General features: G+C 29.4%; 2 protein-coding genes across 2 annotated transcripts; both read left to right on the top strand.

The window, feature by feature from the left end:
- The first annotated feature begins 5,218 nt into the window (after positions 1-5,218).
- On the top strand, positions 5,219-6,281 carry LOC133038130 (uncharacterized). The gene is made up of 3 exons (XM_061116187.1): positions 5,219-5,924; positions 6,011-6,184; positions 6,234-6,281. Exons 1-3 carry the CDS (start codon positions 5,574-5,576, stop codon positions 6,279-6,281), a joined length of 573 nt encoding a protein of 190 aa, XP_060972170.1. The 5' UTR covers positions 5,219-5,573.
- A 1-nt stretch (position 6,282) lies between these two features.
- Positions 6,283-7,842, top strand: LOC133038540 (uncharacterized). Its single transcript, XM_061116705.1, has 6 exons — positions 6,283-6,336; positions 6,415-6,579; positions 6,658-6,762; positions 6,842-6,914; positions 7,012-7,113; positions 7,221-7,842. Exons 1-6 carry the CDS (start codon positions 6,296-6,298, stop codon positions 7,320-7,322), a joined length of 588 nt encoding a protein of 195 aa, XP_060972688.1. The 5' UTR covers positions 6,283-6,295; the 3' UTR covers positions 7,323-7,842.
- The last annotated feature ends 8,824 nt before the right edge of the window (positions 7,843-16,666 follow it).

Here is a 16,666-nt window from a genome sequence, read left to right as displayed (position 1 = left end):
CAGGGCTAGGGCCGAGTTTGGGTCTGAGTCGGAGTTTAAAACATTGATTAAAAAAATTGTTTAAAAAAATAGTAAAAGTGACTTTTTTGTTTTTAAAATTTTAATTTTCAATTAAAAATATTGAAAAGTAAAAACAGTTTTATAGAATATGTTTTTGAAAAATATTTTGACTTTTCTAATTTTAAAAACAGAAAAGTGATTAAAAAAGTGTTACCAAACGGCACCTATAATTATTAATAACTAAAGAATATTTGATAGGATTTTTTTACTTTTACACTTGAAAATAATTTTTTTTGTATCTTCACATAATTTCACATAGAAACCCTCATAGTAATTGAACAACCTAAATCGTAACAAAAATTCACATATAAACTACCAGAGCAACCCAAACAAAAAAATCATATTATTTATTATTATATTATTTCATATATTTTTTCAAATACAATATAGTATTTATCAAAATTATTAATATTAAATATTTTTTCTTGTAGTATAATTCATCGTGTTTATCGGAAGATACAATAAAAAATGATAGATAAGAACTGGATTTTCCAAAAGGATAGATTATCGGAGGAGTTTTTCAATGGACTTAAAAATTTTCTCAAATTATCATCCTTTCACTTGAATGATGAAAATAAGATTCGATGTCCATGTGTTTCATGTATGAACTTATACTATTATGACTTGGAGACGATTGAGCGCCATATATTTGTAAGAGGATTTTATACAAAATATGTTTTATGGGAGTTCCACGGGGAAGATATCACAGAAATACACGAGGATGAAGAGAATGCAGAATCAATCGTTGAGGAAGACAACACATTATATGATAGTGATGATGAAGATGATGACGATATGATACCAGCATTAGAGGATTTGGCTAATCAATCTCATAGAAATAGTGAGTTTGTGAACCTTGGAGATTCAAATGGCGACAACAATGCAAGGAATTCATTACCTAACTTATTTGTCAAGCCGAAAAGGAGTTGTACCCGGATGCACGTATTCTCGAGCTTAACATTTATTGTTAATCTAATGCACATTAAAGTGATGTGTGATTGGAGTAACAAATCATTTGATCTGTTGTTGGACTTACTTTGGAAAGCATTTCCCAAAGACAATAAGATTCCACGGTCATATTACGAGGCTAAGAAGATGTTGCGTGATCTTGGTTTAAGATATGAAACCATTCATGTATGTAAGGACAATTGTGCTTTATTTTGGAAAGAGAATGAAAATGCTGAAAGATGTCCTGTATGTGATCATGAACGATACAAATTTCAAGGAACTAAAGGCAAGAAGATCCCATACAAAAAGATGCAATATTTTCCCATAACTCCACGTCTACAACGACTTTTTATGTCTCGCCATACATCAACTGATATGAGGTGGCATAAGGAAGAACGTGTTGATACTGATGGTGAACTTAGACACCCAGCTGATGCAGAAGTCTGGAAGGATTTCGATCGACAATATCCTAATTTTGCAAAAGAAACTAGAAATGTTAGGTTGGGATTTGCAACAGATGGATTCAATCCATTCGGTGATTTATCAAACGCACATAGTATGTGGCCAGTGTTGCTAATGCCATATAACATGCCTCCATGGAAATGTATGAAACGAGAATTCGTAATGATGGCATTACTAATTCCAGGACTCAGTGCTCCAGGCAAAGACATAGATGTCTTTTTACGACCTCTAATTGATGAGCTCAAGGAATTATGGGAAAATGGGGTGCGTACTTTTGATATTGTTGACCAAGAATATTTTACAATGCGTGCTGCAGTATTATGGACGATTAATGATTTTCCAGCATATGGTACTGTGTCTGGGTATAGCACTCAAGGGTATAAGGCTTGTCCTGTTTGTGAGGAAGACACATCTTCATTTCGAGTAAGAGGAAAAACATGTTTCATGGGTCATCGTCGATATTTGAGTCTGAACCACCAATGGCGCAAGGATAAAGAGTACGATGGCACAATTGAAAGACGTTCGGCTCCAAGAATTTTAACAGGAGATGAAATCTTGGACAAAGTAAAAGGTTTATGGAAATGTAGGCCAGGGAAAAATGATAAGATCATTAAGGAAGATAAGCAACAAATGAAGGATGCATCTTATGAAAACAAAACAAACTGGAGGCGAAAAAGTATTTTGTGGGAGTTAGAATACTGGCCTAAGTTAAAACTAAGACATAATTTGGATGTGATGCATATTGAAAAAAATATATGTGAGAGTGTGGTCGGTACAATATTTAGTATCGATGGGAAGTCTAAGGATACTGAAAAGGCAAGACTTGATTTACAAGACTTAAATATTCGGAAGCAGCTACACATGAAAAAGAAAGGGAATAAATGGTTGAAACCAGTAGCATGTTATACACTATCGGCAAAGGAACGACAAGAATTTTGTACGTTCATAAAATCTGTAAAATTTCCTGATGGATATGCAGGAAATATTTCTCGAAATGTTAACATGAAAGATGGAAAATTATTTGGGTTGAAAAGCCATGATTGTCATATCTTACTGCAAAGGTTGTTACCTATTGGTTTAAGGCCATATTTGAATAAAAAGGTGATGGATGCAATTGCTGAGTTATCATTGTTCTTTAGAAAACTATGTGCGAGGACATTAAATGTGAAAGACTTAGATGAATTGGAAGAGGGCATTGTACTTACCTTATGTAAATTGGAAAGTATTTTTCCTCCTGCTTTCTTCGATGTGATGATTCATCTTGCGGTGCATTTGCCATTAGAAGCTAAGTTGGGAGGTCCAGTACAAATGCGATGGATGTATTCAATCGAAAGGTATCATAAAGTGTATTTTAGTTAAATTTGTATTATTCGATAACTGTTGAGTACAATATTTTAAAATTATACATTGAAAACATAATAAATTTCAGGGAATTAGGTCATTTAAAGAAATATGTAAAGAACAAAGCTCGACCTGAAGGTTGTATTGCTCAAGGATACATTATTACCGAGGCATTAAATTTTTGTTCCATGTATCTTCGTGGAATAGAGACACGATTTAATCGCCCTGATCGTAATTCTGAAAACCTTGGCGTCAGAAAAGAATCTACCTTGTCTATATTCAACATGCCTACAAGACCATTTGGCAAACAATCATCTTTCACACTAACTCAAGAGGAACGAAACCAAGTTCAATGGTACATTTTGAATAATTGTCCTGAGTTAGACACATACTTAACGTAAGTTAATTTGTTTTTCCTTCCCAAATATTATAATATTTATGTTTTAGCATAAAATTAATATTTCATAGTACTTGTTATGAAAACAGAGAACATAGATTATTCTTACAATCTCAAGGATTTTCCGACATTGACCAAGTACAAAAAAATGAATTTTCAAGATGGTTTGAAAATAAAGTAAGTATAAAATATAAATTAAAATATCTTATAACATAAATTTGTGTTTGCATCATAAAATGACAATATGAAATTTGAAATATTCACAGATAAAAAAAATGAACGAAACAACTTCTGGTCAAGCAGTAGAAGATTTGTATGCAATTGCAGTGCAACCTGATTTGTTGGTTTGTTCATATGATGGTTGTATGGTTAATGGAGTTCGATATCATACAAAAAGTCGAGATGAAAAACGTACAACTCAAAATCATGGTGTTTTGGTTGAAGCAGAATATGAAGGAAAAATGTGTAATTTTTACGGCGTCATTGATGAAATTTGGGAAGTACACTACCTCTATTGGAATACAGTTGTATTGTTCAAATGTTCTTGGTACAATACCAATGGGAATAAAATGTATACTGAGTATCATTTTACTAGTATAAACATTAGCTCAAAATGGTTTGAAGATGAACCATTTGTTCTTGCTAATCAAGTATGTTCAGTCTTTTATTTAGATGATATTAAAAAAAATAAAGATTGGAAAGTAGTGCAGAAAGTGAATCATCGCCACATTTGGGATATACCACCAAAGCCAGATCATGGTGAAGATGATGATGAAGATCCCACTATCATCGGTTCTGAAGCATATCAAGAAGAATTTTCGAATAATATTGATTTAAATTTTGATTCAACAATAAGTAATATCAATCTTATTCGGGATGATATCGAAGATATAGAATGTGATGATGGAGTATTTAGTGATATTCCAATAAATCACAATGATGATACAGAAGAAGAACCGTAACTTGATGATTCTGAAGATATAATATTGAGTGATAAAACTAATTAGGTATAAAGTGCGTCAATTTTTTGTTTTTTTAATTTTTCAATATAAAAATTTGTTACATGCAATACTAATTAATTTGGTATTTTTCAGCTTTACAGTCATGTCAAATAAGAAGTCACGTGATCTACCATTAAGTCGTACAAGGTCATTTGGTCCAAAGAAGACACATAATAATGATTCAACATCTACAAAATCTCCACCTCCTGTGCCTTGTTCTCCAAATGAAGATTCAACAACACCATCTGATGATGAAATTCAAGAATTGTTAGGTACAACCGTTCATACATGCATGACTTAATTAAGATAATATATACATAAATATAGTTATATCACAAATTATATTGTAATTATGGACAGAATCAAAGAAGAACACCCGTGGCCCTACTCGTGGGGATGGAGTTAGACGTTCATCAAAAAATGATACAAGTAAGAAAATAATTTCTTATAGGAAAGGTGAACTTAGAGTGTATGGGCCAAATGCAACTATATTTGGAAACACTGTTGGTGTAAAAGTACGTCATCATGCTCCACTTCAGTATAGTGGTTGGGCCAAAATTCCTCCAGAAGATAAGAAAGCAGTATATGCTCGCATCATGGTATACATATTTATAGTACAATTTTTATGTACATAAAGCTATAATTTTATAATTCATTTAATAATTATCTTTTTTTTAGGACATCTTTGACATAGATTTTAAAAAAGATCCATACCTCGAAACTATTTGCAATCACTATTGTCAAGAGAGATATAGGGGCTACCGTAACAAATGCCACAGTAAATACAAATCTCTTATCGAGGAAGGTAAAAATCCATTAGAAAATCGACCTAAAAAGTTGGTGCTAACAGACGAAGACTGGGAATGGATGTGTAAAAACTGTTTTTCTAATGAAGAATGGAAGGTATCATAATATTTCTTCAATTTGTACACATTTAATACTTTTAAATTCTTAATACTGACATGAAATATGTTATGTAGAAAAAGTCACCGTGTGTTCTAAAAATAGAGCAAAAGTTTCTTTTATGCATTCTGGTGGAACAAAATCCTTTATTCAATACTTACATGAAGAGGTAGTATTTTTTTTTCGTATAATAGCATTAAAATATTATTATATTTTAATTTTATTTATTATTTAAATGTATTACAGAAATCAAAACAAAGCATAGGTGATGAAGTACAACAACAAACTATGAAGTGTGGAGAGATCGAAATGTTTCGAAAAACTCATTATACGATTGAGAATGGATGGATCAACGAAATAGCCAAGGAAAAATATGTATGTTAACTTTAAAAGTTAGTAATTTTATTTAATCGTTTTTGTAAAAGTAATAATTCATTATTTTATTGTTATTGTAGAATGAAATGGTTGAGTTGCGACGAGATAAACTTATTCAATTTGAAGATGGCTTGCTACTAGTAGTTGATGAGGCTGCTATATATAGGCAGGTGTTAGGTGAAGGAAAATACGGTTGGTTACGAGGTTTAGGTCCTACACCTGGAAAAAAGATCTCAGTGGAATTATCATCCAAACATAAAGAGATTGAAGAAGAACGTTTGGACAAATTAGAGAAAATCATTGAAGATCTAAGGAAGGACCAAGATAATAATGTTGCAAGAATCGTTCAAGAGAATATGAAAATATTCTATGAATCACAACAAGGCAGATTATTAGAGGAACGATCATCAGAGTCACCAATCAGAATTCCATCAATGGTTTTATTAGAACATAAATTTACTCTCACATATTTTTTTTTTCATGTATTTAAAATAAATTATAACAATTTTTTTTTTTGATTCAGGATAAACAAAATAGTTTTTTCACGCAACTGGAGCCAAGTAAAGAAAAAGATCAACCCTCATCTTCACAAAAACCCACTAAATCGTCCTCAAATTTAGAAGAAGTGCGAGATTCTCCAATTAAATTTGAGATTCCTAAGGACACTCCAAAGGGTGTAAAAGTTGCATTATTAGCTGTTCGATTTATAAAAGCTTCACACACTTTTTCCATGGTCATGGACCCAGAAATTTTGGATAATGATGAATGTTTACATATTTCACCTATTGATGTAATTCATCTAGGCACTATGAAACGGATTGGAGCTGCTTGCATAGTATTTTACATTAGGTAAAAAATTTATCTTTAAATTACACTTAATGCACTAAATAATATTTTTTTCCTTATTAATCTAATTGTAATATTTAGGATCTTACATGAAAAGTTGGTGAAGGCAAATCGAGCACAATATTTTCGTTTCTTTCATCCAATTTTAGCTTTGGATTCATGTCAAGCACAAAATGCAATGACAATGGCAGATCGCATGGAAGGAACAGAAGCGGGACAATTTTGGTTGCTTTCTGTTAATACTGGGTAAGAATTATTTAGTTAACTATTTATGTTATCAATATATTTGACTTACATATAATATCTTACTTTGGTGGTCAACAGAGACCATTGGATGCTAGCAATTATTGATGTATTGCGTGAAACATGTTATTGGCTTGACTCAATTGGATTACCCCCGCCTAATAAAATTAAATCTCTAATGGCAATGTAAGTTAAATAATATTATGGTTTAGTCTAATTTAATTTTTATTTTTTAAATTATTTTAATATTTCTTTTGTTTATTAGGACTTTTGATTACTACAATGCTTCCACTAATAGGCAGCCAAAAAAGTCTGGCATTACATGGAAATCTATAAAAGTAAGTTGTAAAATAAAATTACATTAATATAACAATATAGTAATTATTCTATAAATTTTAAAATATTTATGTGTTTTTATTTCATAAATATGTGCAGTGTCCTCAACAAATATCGGATTTTGAGTGTGGATATTATGTAATGAGATACATGCGTGAATTTTGCATGAATTCTAGACCTATCAATTGGCTAACCACTCAAGTAAGTTATATATATATATATTTGGGGTATATACACTATGATAAAATATTTTTCTATTTTATTATAAATACTACTATATGAACTAATACTTACCTTACTCATTGCAGTGGAATGGGAAAAAAACTTATACAAAACAAGAAATTGATGAAATTCGTTTGGAATGGGCTGACCAATTTTTAGAAGAAATTACAGAAGATGGAGTGCTTTAATTGAGTGATCACAATAAAAGAAACATTGTTATTGTGTTATGCAAACCTTTCAGTTTATTAATTTGTTTTAAGGTAGTAAGTGTTTTTTTTTCCCTAAGATGCTTTTATCTATGTTGGTTTCTTTGAAATTTTTACTGAAGCTTATTAGAGGGTCCATCTAGTATCTTTGTTTCAACAAAATTATATATATCCTATATGACTTATGTAGTTGTTTATTACATTATTTTTCTTTCAATTTTTTGTGGCGTTTATAATTTTTTAAATTTAGTTTATCTTATTCATTTATTATAAATTTAATTATTTCTTTTTACCTTTCTTTAATATTACAACAAAATATAATTTATATACATATTGTTTTTTAAGAAAATATAGATTAATTTTTTTAATTTGGAGCACAAGTACAGATTTAATTATGTTTTTATGTTTACTATTCTTACATATATATTATATTATATTCTACATTTATTAATTAGTTATAATACATAAAACACTTTAACTAGAAATATTTATTTGCTAGTGTAAAAATATGATATAATTTAGTAGCAATAAATTTATAATTGCAATAAATTCTAATATACACAAAATGCATCAACTTTATATTTTACGCCAATATAAAATTTTAGCTACAAAAAATACTAGTAGCTAAAAGTATTCATATGCCACCAAAATTTTTAGTAACAAGCATATTTAGTGTCATTTTGATTAAAACTCATTTTGCTACTAAAATTTAGTAGCAAATTTTTATTTAGTGCTCAAAATGTTAGCTACCAAAGATAATTGTAGCTAAAAATATAAATTTGCTACTAAAATATTTGGTAGGAAACTCATATAGTATTTTTTTATTAGAACTTGCTACAAAATTATTTTGCTACGAAAATTTAGTAACTAATATTAATTAACTGCTACCAACTACATTTGGTAGCTAAACTTTCGTTGCTAAAAAGTTGGTTTCTTGTAGTGATATATTAATTTGCTTCTGGCATTACCAATATATGTGAAATCTATATTCTTTGAAATAGAATTTTATGTCTATTCATCCTCTTTAGGTAATGATATTTAAATATTCTAAATGTACAATAAGTTTGTACAATTCACATTCTATTAAATAATCAAGTATACTTTTATCTTGATTATAAGTGTGTCTGTACTACAGGTACGCGACCACTATTATTCAATTCCACACATGATATATAGATTTCATGCACTTTGATTGTGTGTGGTATCTCATCTTTTGGTTGTTTCCACTTTTTTCTGGAAATATTTGAGTAGTAAATAATGTCATTGATTATTTAAAATCATTACATTTACTTCGGGGAATGACGTTGAACAAGTAGAACATTATTATAAATTTCTTAAAAATTTATTACTTGTTCATCCATAAAAATATAAGAAATTATTTAACAATTTCTTTTACGATATTTCAAAGAATATATGAATGCAATTTTTGCATAGTCTCCAAGATGTATGCAAAATTTAATCTTTAATATATGTCAGATTCAATAATTTCTAACATTGCCAGTAATAACAATGTATAATAACATGACTAATACGAGGAATCTTTAAAAGTAGTTGACTTCAATTCGTATCATTCTCTGCAGGAAATGATGAACAATAAATACATGCCTCATGTATTTAAATAACATTAGTCATGCTCATTGTTATTCTTATACTTTGATATTTCAATGCAATTTTCTTAATATTCTTTTTGGATATTCAAAAACCACTATAAAATTGCATCAATAATAATCATTTTTAATGATTCTTTAGTTGTATTCACATAAATACAATCATTTTTTTTTTACAAATATAAAACATTTACTTTAGGAAATATTTGTCAAAATCTATATCGATATTAGATTACTTTTCATTGTCCTCAAAGAATACAAGAACATATATATAAATATGTATTCATCTCTTTCATTATATATCCATCAACTATATAATGAATATTACGTTTGCATAATCTTCAGGATATATGCAAGATTTTATTGAGGACGCATAATCATCAGGATATATGCAATATTTTATCGAGGATGCATAATCTTCGGGATATATACAATTTTTTATCGATGATGCATAATCTTCAGGATATATGCAATATTTTATCGATGATGCATAATCTTCAGGATATATGCAATATTTTATCGATGATGCATAATCTTTAGGATATATGCAATATTTTATCGATAATACATAATCTTTTGGATATATGTATAATTTATATAGATTTTCTCTATCATATCATAGGCACACATATATTGTAAATATTATAAATGATAAGAACATAATATATATATGAAATCAATAATAAATATATAAAAATATATACATACATATATAATATATAGATATATAGATAAAAAGAAAAAAGAAAACAAAGGATTCTTGAAATTGTTTCAGTCAAATAAGTATATATTTAAATATATATTTAGTGTATTTTGACTTTGAAACAATTCAAGAACTTTAACAAAATACTTACATTGGGACTTAGGCAGAGACTCATACTTGAAGCTTGGGCAGAGACTCGTGCTGATAACGTGTTATAAAATAATATAAAATAATATAAAGTAGATGAGAAGAAAGAAGAAGAAGATGAAGAGAGAAAGAGAAAGTGAATTAGAATTTCTGAGTTGTTTATTCCAATGGGGTGAACCCCTATTTATACAAATACAAGAGTGAGATATTAAGAAACTAAGAAAAAGGGAAACTAAGGAAAAGAGGAATGTTGATTACAATTCATGGTAATAAATAAAAAATTTGGACATCCACATAATTATTAATATTTATAACAACTCAATTAGAAAGAATATATAATGAAGAGATTATATCTATTGTTTCATGACACATTATCTATATTTATTTTAGATGTATTAATTTAGTTTAAAATTTATTAATAAATTTATTATATGTTAAATTGATATAGATAATATGTACTAAAATAATGAAACAGAAAAGACACACTAATTTTAAGAGTCTATTTAGTATTTCTTTTAGAGATGGAATTATTATTATTATTATTATTAGTTAATACTACTCTATATACGTGCATGAAAGTGTTTGATGTTGCCACGTACGTAATTATTTGTTTGGTGTGCTCAACATAATCACGAGGTAGTATCTAATTTTAGCATACTTATGTTGTGGTCTTGTTATTACATTTAAGTTTAGACTCCAACGCTATTATTGGTTGAGAATCTAAAACTCGTTTTCATGTTAGGATATCGTGATTAAGAGCTTGCAAGGGTTAGCATGGGGATAATATTATCATATTAGTGGTAGCTAGTTAATGCCATAGCTAAATCCTAGTATATACTGTTTCATTTAAAGTATTGGCTAAGGAGAAAACGATTATCAGGAATTAAGGATTTTCCATGGAGATATATAAGAAACCCAATTATGATAATTTGACTTCGTTGATACTAGTGTCTAATTTTTTGTTTAATTACTTAAGCTAGCTAGGTTATGTAGGGGTTGAATAGTGGTTATGGCTAGTAAGTGCCCACTACCAAAATTAAGTATCGAGTAAATAGTTATTTGACTATTCGTTGTGAGGAGTCATATTTGCGGAAACTGGGTTAGTTATAGCTACTTTTCCTTGGGAGACTGTGTGGGTGTTGTGACTTGGGTTGAGTACTTATTTTATATTTATATATAAGTCCCTAAATTAATAATTCCATTCATTTTATAGTGTAACTTGGACTGAATTAGGAATGTCAATGGGGCGGGTCGGATCTGATCCGACTCTGATCCAACCTGATCCAGGTCATATACGGATCTGCCCCGCCCCGCCCCGCTGGATTAGATACTCGGATCGGATCTGATCCGACCCGCCTTATACGGATCGGATCTGATCCGACCCAACTTTTTTTTTTTTTTTTAAAAAAAAATATATTTTATATCTAAATTTATATTTTTTTTTCAAAATTTATTTGTTTAAGAACTAATAATGCATCATTTTTTTTTCTTATATATTTTTATTTTATTTGTCAAAATCAATAAAAAAAAATATATCAAATTCTTATCACATAAAAATGTAATTTTACTATTGAAAAATTAATTTACCAAATTTTAGAAATTCCACTAATATAATCATCAATAATAATGTAGTATGATGATTACATGAAATAAATCTCCTCTAAAAAAATACATGAAATTAACTATAAACTTTTTATATGTTGTTCTTCTAGTCTTCAAGATTTACTGTGTACGGCTCCTAATATTTAAAAATAAATATGTTAATAATAAAAGTAAGATTTTTTTATACTGAGTCACCACAAATTGTAATTTTTGTAACTAATACTTTTAGTGATGGACCTATTTTAGTCACAACATAATAATGATGATTTATAATTAGTTACAACCTTTTTACTTTTAGTCACAAATTTTGTTGTGATTAAAAATAAGATTTTTTGTAGTGATATTTTTCTTATCAATTTTTAAAATTAAAAAAAAAAAAACAAAACAAAAATGGTTATAGAATACATATTTTTTAAAAACAAAAAATTACTTTTATTTTTATGATTAAAAAATTAAACAAAATAAAAATATTACCAAATGCCCCTTAAATAATTAAATATTTAAGAGTCAAATAATAGAATTAATTACTCATTATTATAATATTTAATTAATTAGTATTTTTATTTGATAAACAAAAATTAAATATTATTCTTATTAATTAATAATATGTTTATATTAAATGTAAATTATTGTTGCATACATATATAAAAGTCATATACTATAAAAGTGTAAATGATTGTACAAATTAATATATTTAACAGTGCCTATACATAAATCGATCTATTGTGTATAACATTTGTTACTTTACTTTCTTATTATAAGAAATTTTGCAAATAATAATAATTATTTTAATCAAATAATTAAAATATAGAGTGGCCAATACGCATATATATTTTTATTTATATATATATACGCATATATAAGAATTAAATGAGAGAGTAATTAATTCGAATAATAATATATAGTGTGGTTTATGGGTAGATCATATATGTCTAATGGTGGTATTCCACTGGCCTTACACCTTAAAAAAATATATTAAAAAGTAATTTTTTTTTTTTAAAAAAAAAATATATATATATTTAAAACGGATCGGGTCAGATCCGATCCGTAAAAAAATTAAGCGGGGCGGGTCGGATCTGATCCAAGATCCAATAACTATCCGAATGTTTCGGATCAGTAATGATCCGTCGGATCGGATCACTGATCCGATCCGAATGAATGGATCTTTTTGCCATGCCTAGACTGAATTGATATTCCTAATGAAGTTACATTTTCTTTTTTTTTTTTAAAAAAAAAAAAGAAAGAAAACTGTAAATGAAGTTAAATATTACTTTTCTTAATTTCTTTCAAAAAAAAAAATAATAATAATAGTTTTCATAATTTCTATTATAACTTTAAAAATGCGAGAATTATATTCCTTTTTGAGGAGTGCTACCGTCACTACTACAATTTTACCTTTTAGTGACATTATTTAGCGACACGTACAAAAGTGCGGGTTACTAAATAGTTATGAGTTATGTTTAGTGACATGAGTAATTAGACTCTAAATGTTAGGTGTTAGTCTCTCGTAATCTTCAATATTCATCTGTAGTGAAGTAGGTTCTGCGAATATATGTGCTGCGGTGGGATGGATGAACAAACTACTGTTATATATGTGTTATTTGTCGTTATACAGCCATGTTCAAAATTTTTGGGGTCATTCAATTACAACCGTTATGCTGCCGAAATTTCGGTAGAATTTAGATAAAATTTGATAATATATATTTATATATATATTATGTTCTATTTTGTTTAGGGTCCACTCGCTCAACCGCCCTCAAGACGTGATGCGTCAAAGGGGAAAGCTCCGATGCTTTCTCCACAAGGCCGTGGTGCACGGGAAGATGACTTGTTCACGGAAGAGAAGATGGCGTTGATCCCTAATTCGCTAAAATGGATGATTCATGAATTCCTAAGGCTCAAAGATAAACGTGATATAATCACAATTTCTGTCCCCCGAGGATTCATTGCACCGCGTACCCAGATCACGTTACCTGGAGAGGATTTGCAGCAGGTTGCTACGTGTAACTACATCGGCAAACTGTGGAATGCCGTTTGGAATGATGTATACTCTTCTTTAATCTAATTAACCTTATATCAAATTATAGTTAAATTATTATAAGGCACTAACACTTTTTTTGGCAGTACATATGGGAGAGCATCAACGGTTCGAGAAAAATTTTCAAGTTTTACGACCCGCAGCTTCTCACAAGGCATGGGATCAACGATGAAGAACAGTAGTCGCCTCTTCGACGATGCGGCAAGACGATTGGCTAATTGGTTATCATTAATGAACAACAACCACCAAATGTTCTTTATTCCTTGGAATATCGGGTAAACTTTATTAAATTCTTTAGTGCTAATTGTTCATTTCTATATTATGTCTTCAAATTATTTTTATACTATCTTACTTATATTCCAATATAATTTTCTAGGATGCATTGGACGCTAGTGGTGGTTGCGCCAAGGAAAATTATCCATTTAAACCCTGTAAATGGCCGCCCAATTCCCGAAGAAATAGAACAAGTGATCGGAAGGTAATAATTTAATGACTTCTTATGTAACGAATTTAAATTAACTAACGAATTGAAATGCTAATATAATTTTCCCAAACAGGGCATTCATGTATATAGGGGACGCACATCAGTATCTTGGCCCGTGGCAAGGAATTTCACAAGCAAACTGTCCAAAACAACCTAAAAGCCAAGAATGCGGTTTTTATGTTTTGAAATATATCACTGACATCGCCGCACGTGCCAACCCCAACCGTTACATACAAGATCAAAAAGCTGTGAGTTTTAATTATTGATTATAGTATATAAATTTTATAATAACAAATATATAATATACATATACATAAACTAATATAAATTTTTAATTTTTTTAACAGTTTGGGGGTAAGAAGCAATACGATCCAAAAACAGAATTGTTACCACTACAGCGAAAGTGGATCGAACAATTGATGGCGGTGATTCACGGTGACGATTGAGGTTCAAAGGTCGAAGAATTTTTCTTCATTATGTAATTTTTATAGATTAACTTGTAGTTAGATTTATTAACTTATTAATATTTTTAACTAATTTTACATGTTTGTGTAATATTTAATTACTTTTATGAAATCAAATTATGTTTTTACCCAAATTTAATTACTATTTAATTTAAAATGTAATTAATATATAATTAAATTAAATAAATATGTAATTTAAAATTTAAATAAATATGTAATTTAAATTAAATAAAATAATATATAAATTAATAAATATAAAATTAAAATAATATAATTAAATTAAAAAAAATGAAAAAAACTGAAATCTGCTCACTTTTGGCGTCGGTTGCTACGCCACATATGGCGTCGGTTATTGGCTAGGAAACGACGCCATATATACCCCTATGGCGTCGGTTCCTAGCTAATAACCGACGCCATAGGGGTATATATGGCGTCGGTTCATATAAACCCTTTAGCGTCGCCCTGATCAGCGTCGGTAGCGAATTTCGCGAAAACCGACGCTGAAAGGGCTTAAAAACCGCCTCTAAAGGGTGTTTTTGTAGTTGTGAAAAATACGAAGTGTCACTAAAAAGTAAAATCCATTGTTTTTATTTTTATTAAATGAAAAATACTGACTATAGAGACGCATGAAGAGGGACTGGGAAAGCGTGTAGTGACCAGTCAGGCGCGTTACTAATACCACATAATTATCATATAGTTTTAGTGACGCGCAAAGTATGTCAGGACACACTTTCTAATCAGTCATAGCATGACTCTATATAAACTAATACAATAAATATGTATTTTATTTTTTTATGTAGGATATCAAATTTTTTTATTTATTTTCTAATCAAATGCATGAGATTTTTTTATTAAATAAATAATTTAATAATAAGAAGATAACATATATAACAAAGTAAGAAACATTAAACCTAACCACATCTCTTTCTCTCTCACCCTCTCTTTGCGCCTCATTCTTTCTCTCCTCTGAGTCTCAACTTTTTTTTTTTCTAAGTCACTCAAATTTTAACCTTGATGAACTGGGAGCCGTGTTGGTTCTTCTTGAAAATTGAATTTGGAACCGATTCTTTGGAGAAGGCGACAATGGAGGCTTCTGCGGAGAATAAGAGTCACAAACAGCAAGAGTTTGCTTTGGCTTCAGTCTTTGAGCTCGCCTCTTCTTCTTCTTCCTCCTCTGCTCTATCTTCTTCGTCTATTGTTGCTCGGTTCAGCGTCGATGATGGAATTCTCGAGCTTCAATTTTATCAAGAATCTCAATCGCTTGCTATTGTCAATGTTGATCTTCGAGTGGCTTAGGTCATCTTTCTTTTATTGAATCTGGTATTTTCATTTTTCGTTTGGTTTCCGAGAACGTGAGAGAAATGCATTGAAAGAGTGAAAATAACAGGAGGACGCGGATCATTTGGAATCTTAGTTACAAATGACTTGTTTAGTTTTGTAGATTTTTTTTCTTATCACAAAGGATGATTGCTGAGGAATAGAGTGCTAGTCCAATGGTTTAGAATATCACTCACCGTCTCACCTCCTCGTCATCTCTCCGCTTCGCCTAGGAAGACGATTCAACCTCCGACAATGATTGCTGAACTTTTTTTAAGTTTATATTGTTTCAGTTTTGCTAACTGTTCTAAAATTCTATAATTTGTTGTTTATATGAATTTGGTTATAATTTTTGAATAGAGCTATGTATATTTTTTTTTCTCTGTAAGTTGACAAAGGCATTGGGATGATTTAGGGGTTGCATCGAGCTCATGACTTGGGTTGTGGTTCCCAACCCCTTATTTGGTAGCACTCATTTCGTCTATTTGCTCAAAATGCAAGTGTTAGAATATTGTCATAGTATCTGTGTAAAAAAAATGCTAGTCAAAAAAGATTAATTCATTATAAAATTCACTTATTATCCAAATAAATTAATATATGTAGCAACATTTTTTATTATTATGACAATTAATAAAAAATTAGTTGTTTGATTAATAAATCTATTTATTAATTGCTACAATAGTAAATATGTGATATAACATTAAAACAAAAAAAATCAAATCAGAGTGTACATAATATGTAAAATAATTATTAAAATAAATAAATGAATAAGTATAGTGGCTTTTTTTGTATGTCACTATATCTCCAAAAATATTAATAAAAAAGAAAAAAAAAAGGATATAGTGATACTTCATGTGTGTGACTGTTATCTTTTTAATCTGACAAAACCGACTCTATATGCATATACTGACGCACAAAAAGTGAATGTAAAAAGGGTTCAGTGACACGTGTGAAGTGTCACTAA

This window comes from Cannabis sativa, chromosome 5 (assembly GCF_029168945.1).
Source record: "Cannabis sativa cultivar Pink pepper isolate KNU-18-1 chromosome 5, ASM2916894v1, whole genome shotgun sequence".
NCBI classification, from domain to species: Eukaryota; Viridiplantae; Streptophyta; class Magnoliopsida; order Rosales; family Cannabaceae; genus Cannabis; species Cannabis sativa.
The sequence above is the reverse complement of the archived record's forward strand: the minus strand, read 5'-3'. Positions and strand labels throughout refer to the sequence as shown.

Excerpts from the sequence above, each read along its gene's own strand:
- LOC133038130 (XM_061116187.1), top strand. The coding sequence starts at position 5,574 with ATGGTTGAGTTGCGACGAGATAAACTTATTCAATTTGAAGATGGCTTG. Across the intron at positions 5,925-6,010 it reads CAATCAGAATTCCATCAATG|GATAAACAAAATAGTTTTTT; the intron begins GTTTTATTAGAA and ends TTTTTGATTCAG. Across the intron at positions 6,185-6,233 it reads TAAAAGTTGCATTATTAGCT|AAATTTTGGATAATGATGAA; the intron begins GTTCGATTTATA and ends TCATGGACCCAG.
- LOC133038540 (XM_061116705.1), top strand. The coding sequence starts at position 6,296 with ATGAAACGGATTGGAGCTGCTTGCATAGTATTTTACATTAG. Across the intron at positions 6,580-6,657 it reads TTGCTTTCTGTTAATACTGG|AGACCATTGGATGCTAGCAA; the intron begins GTAAGAATTATT and ends GGTGGTCAACAG. Across the intron at positions 6,763-6,841 it reads ATTAAATCTCTAATGGCAAT|GACTTTTGATTACTACAATG; the intron begins GTAAGTTAAATA and ends TTTGTTTATTAG.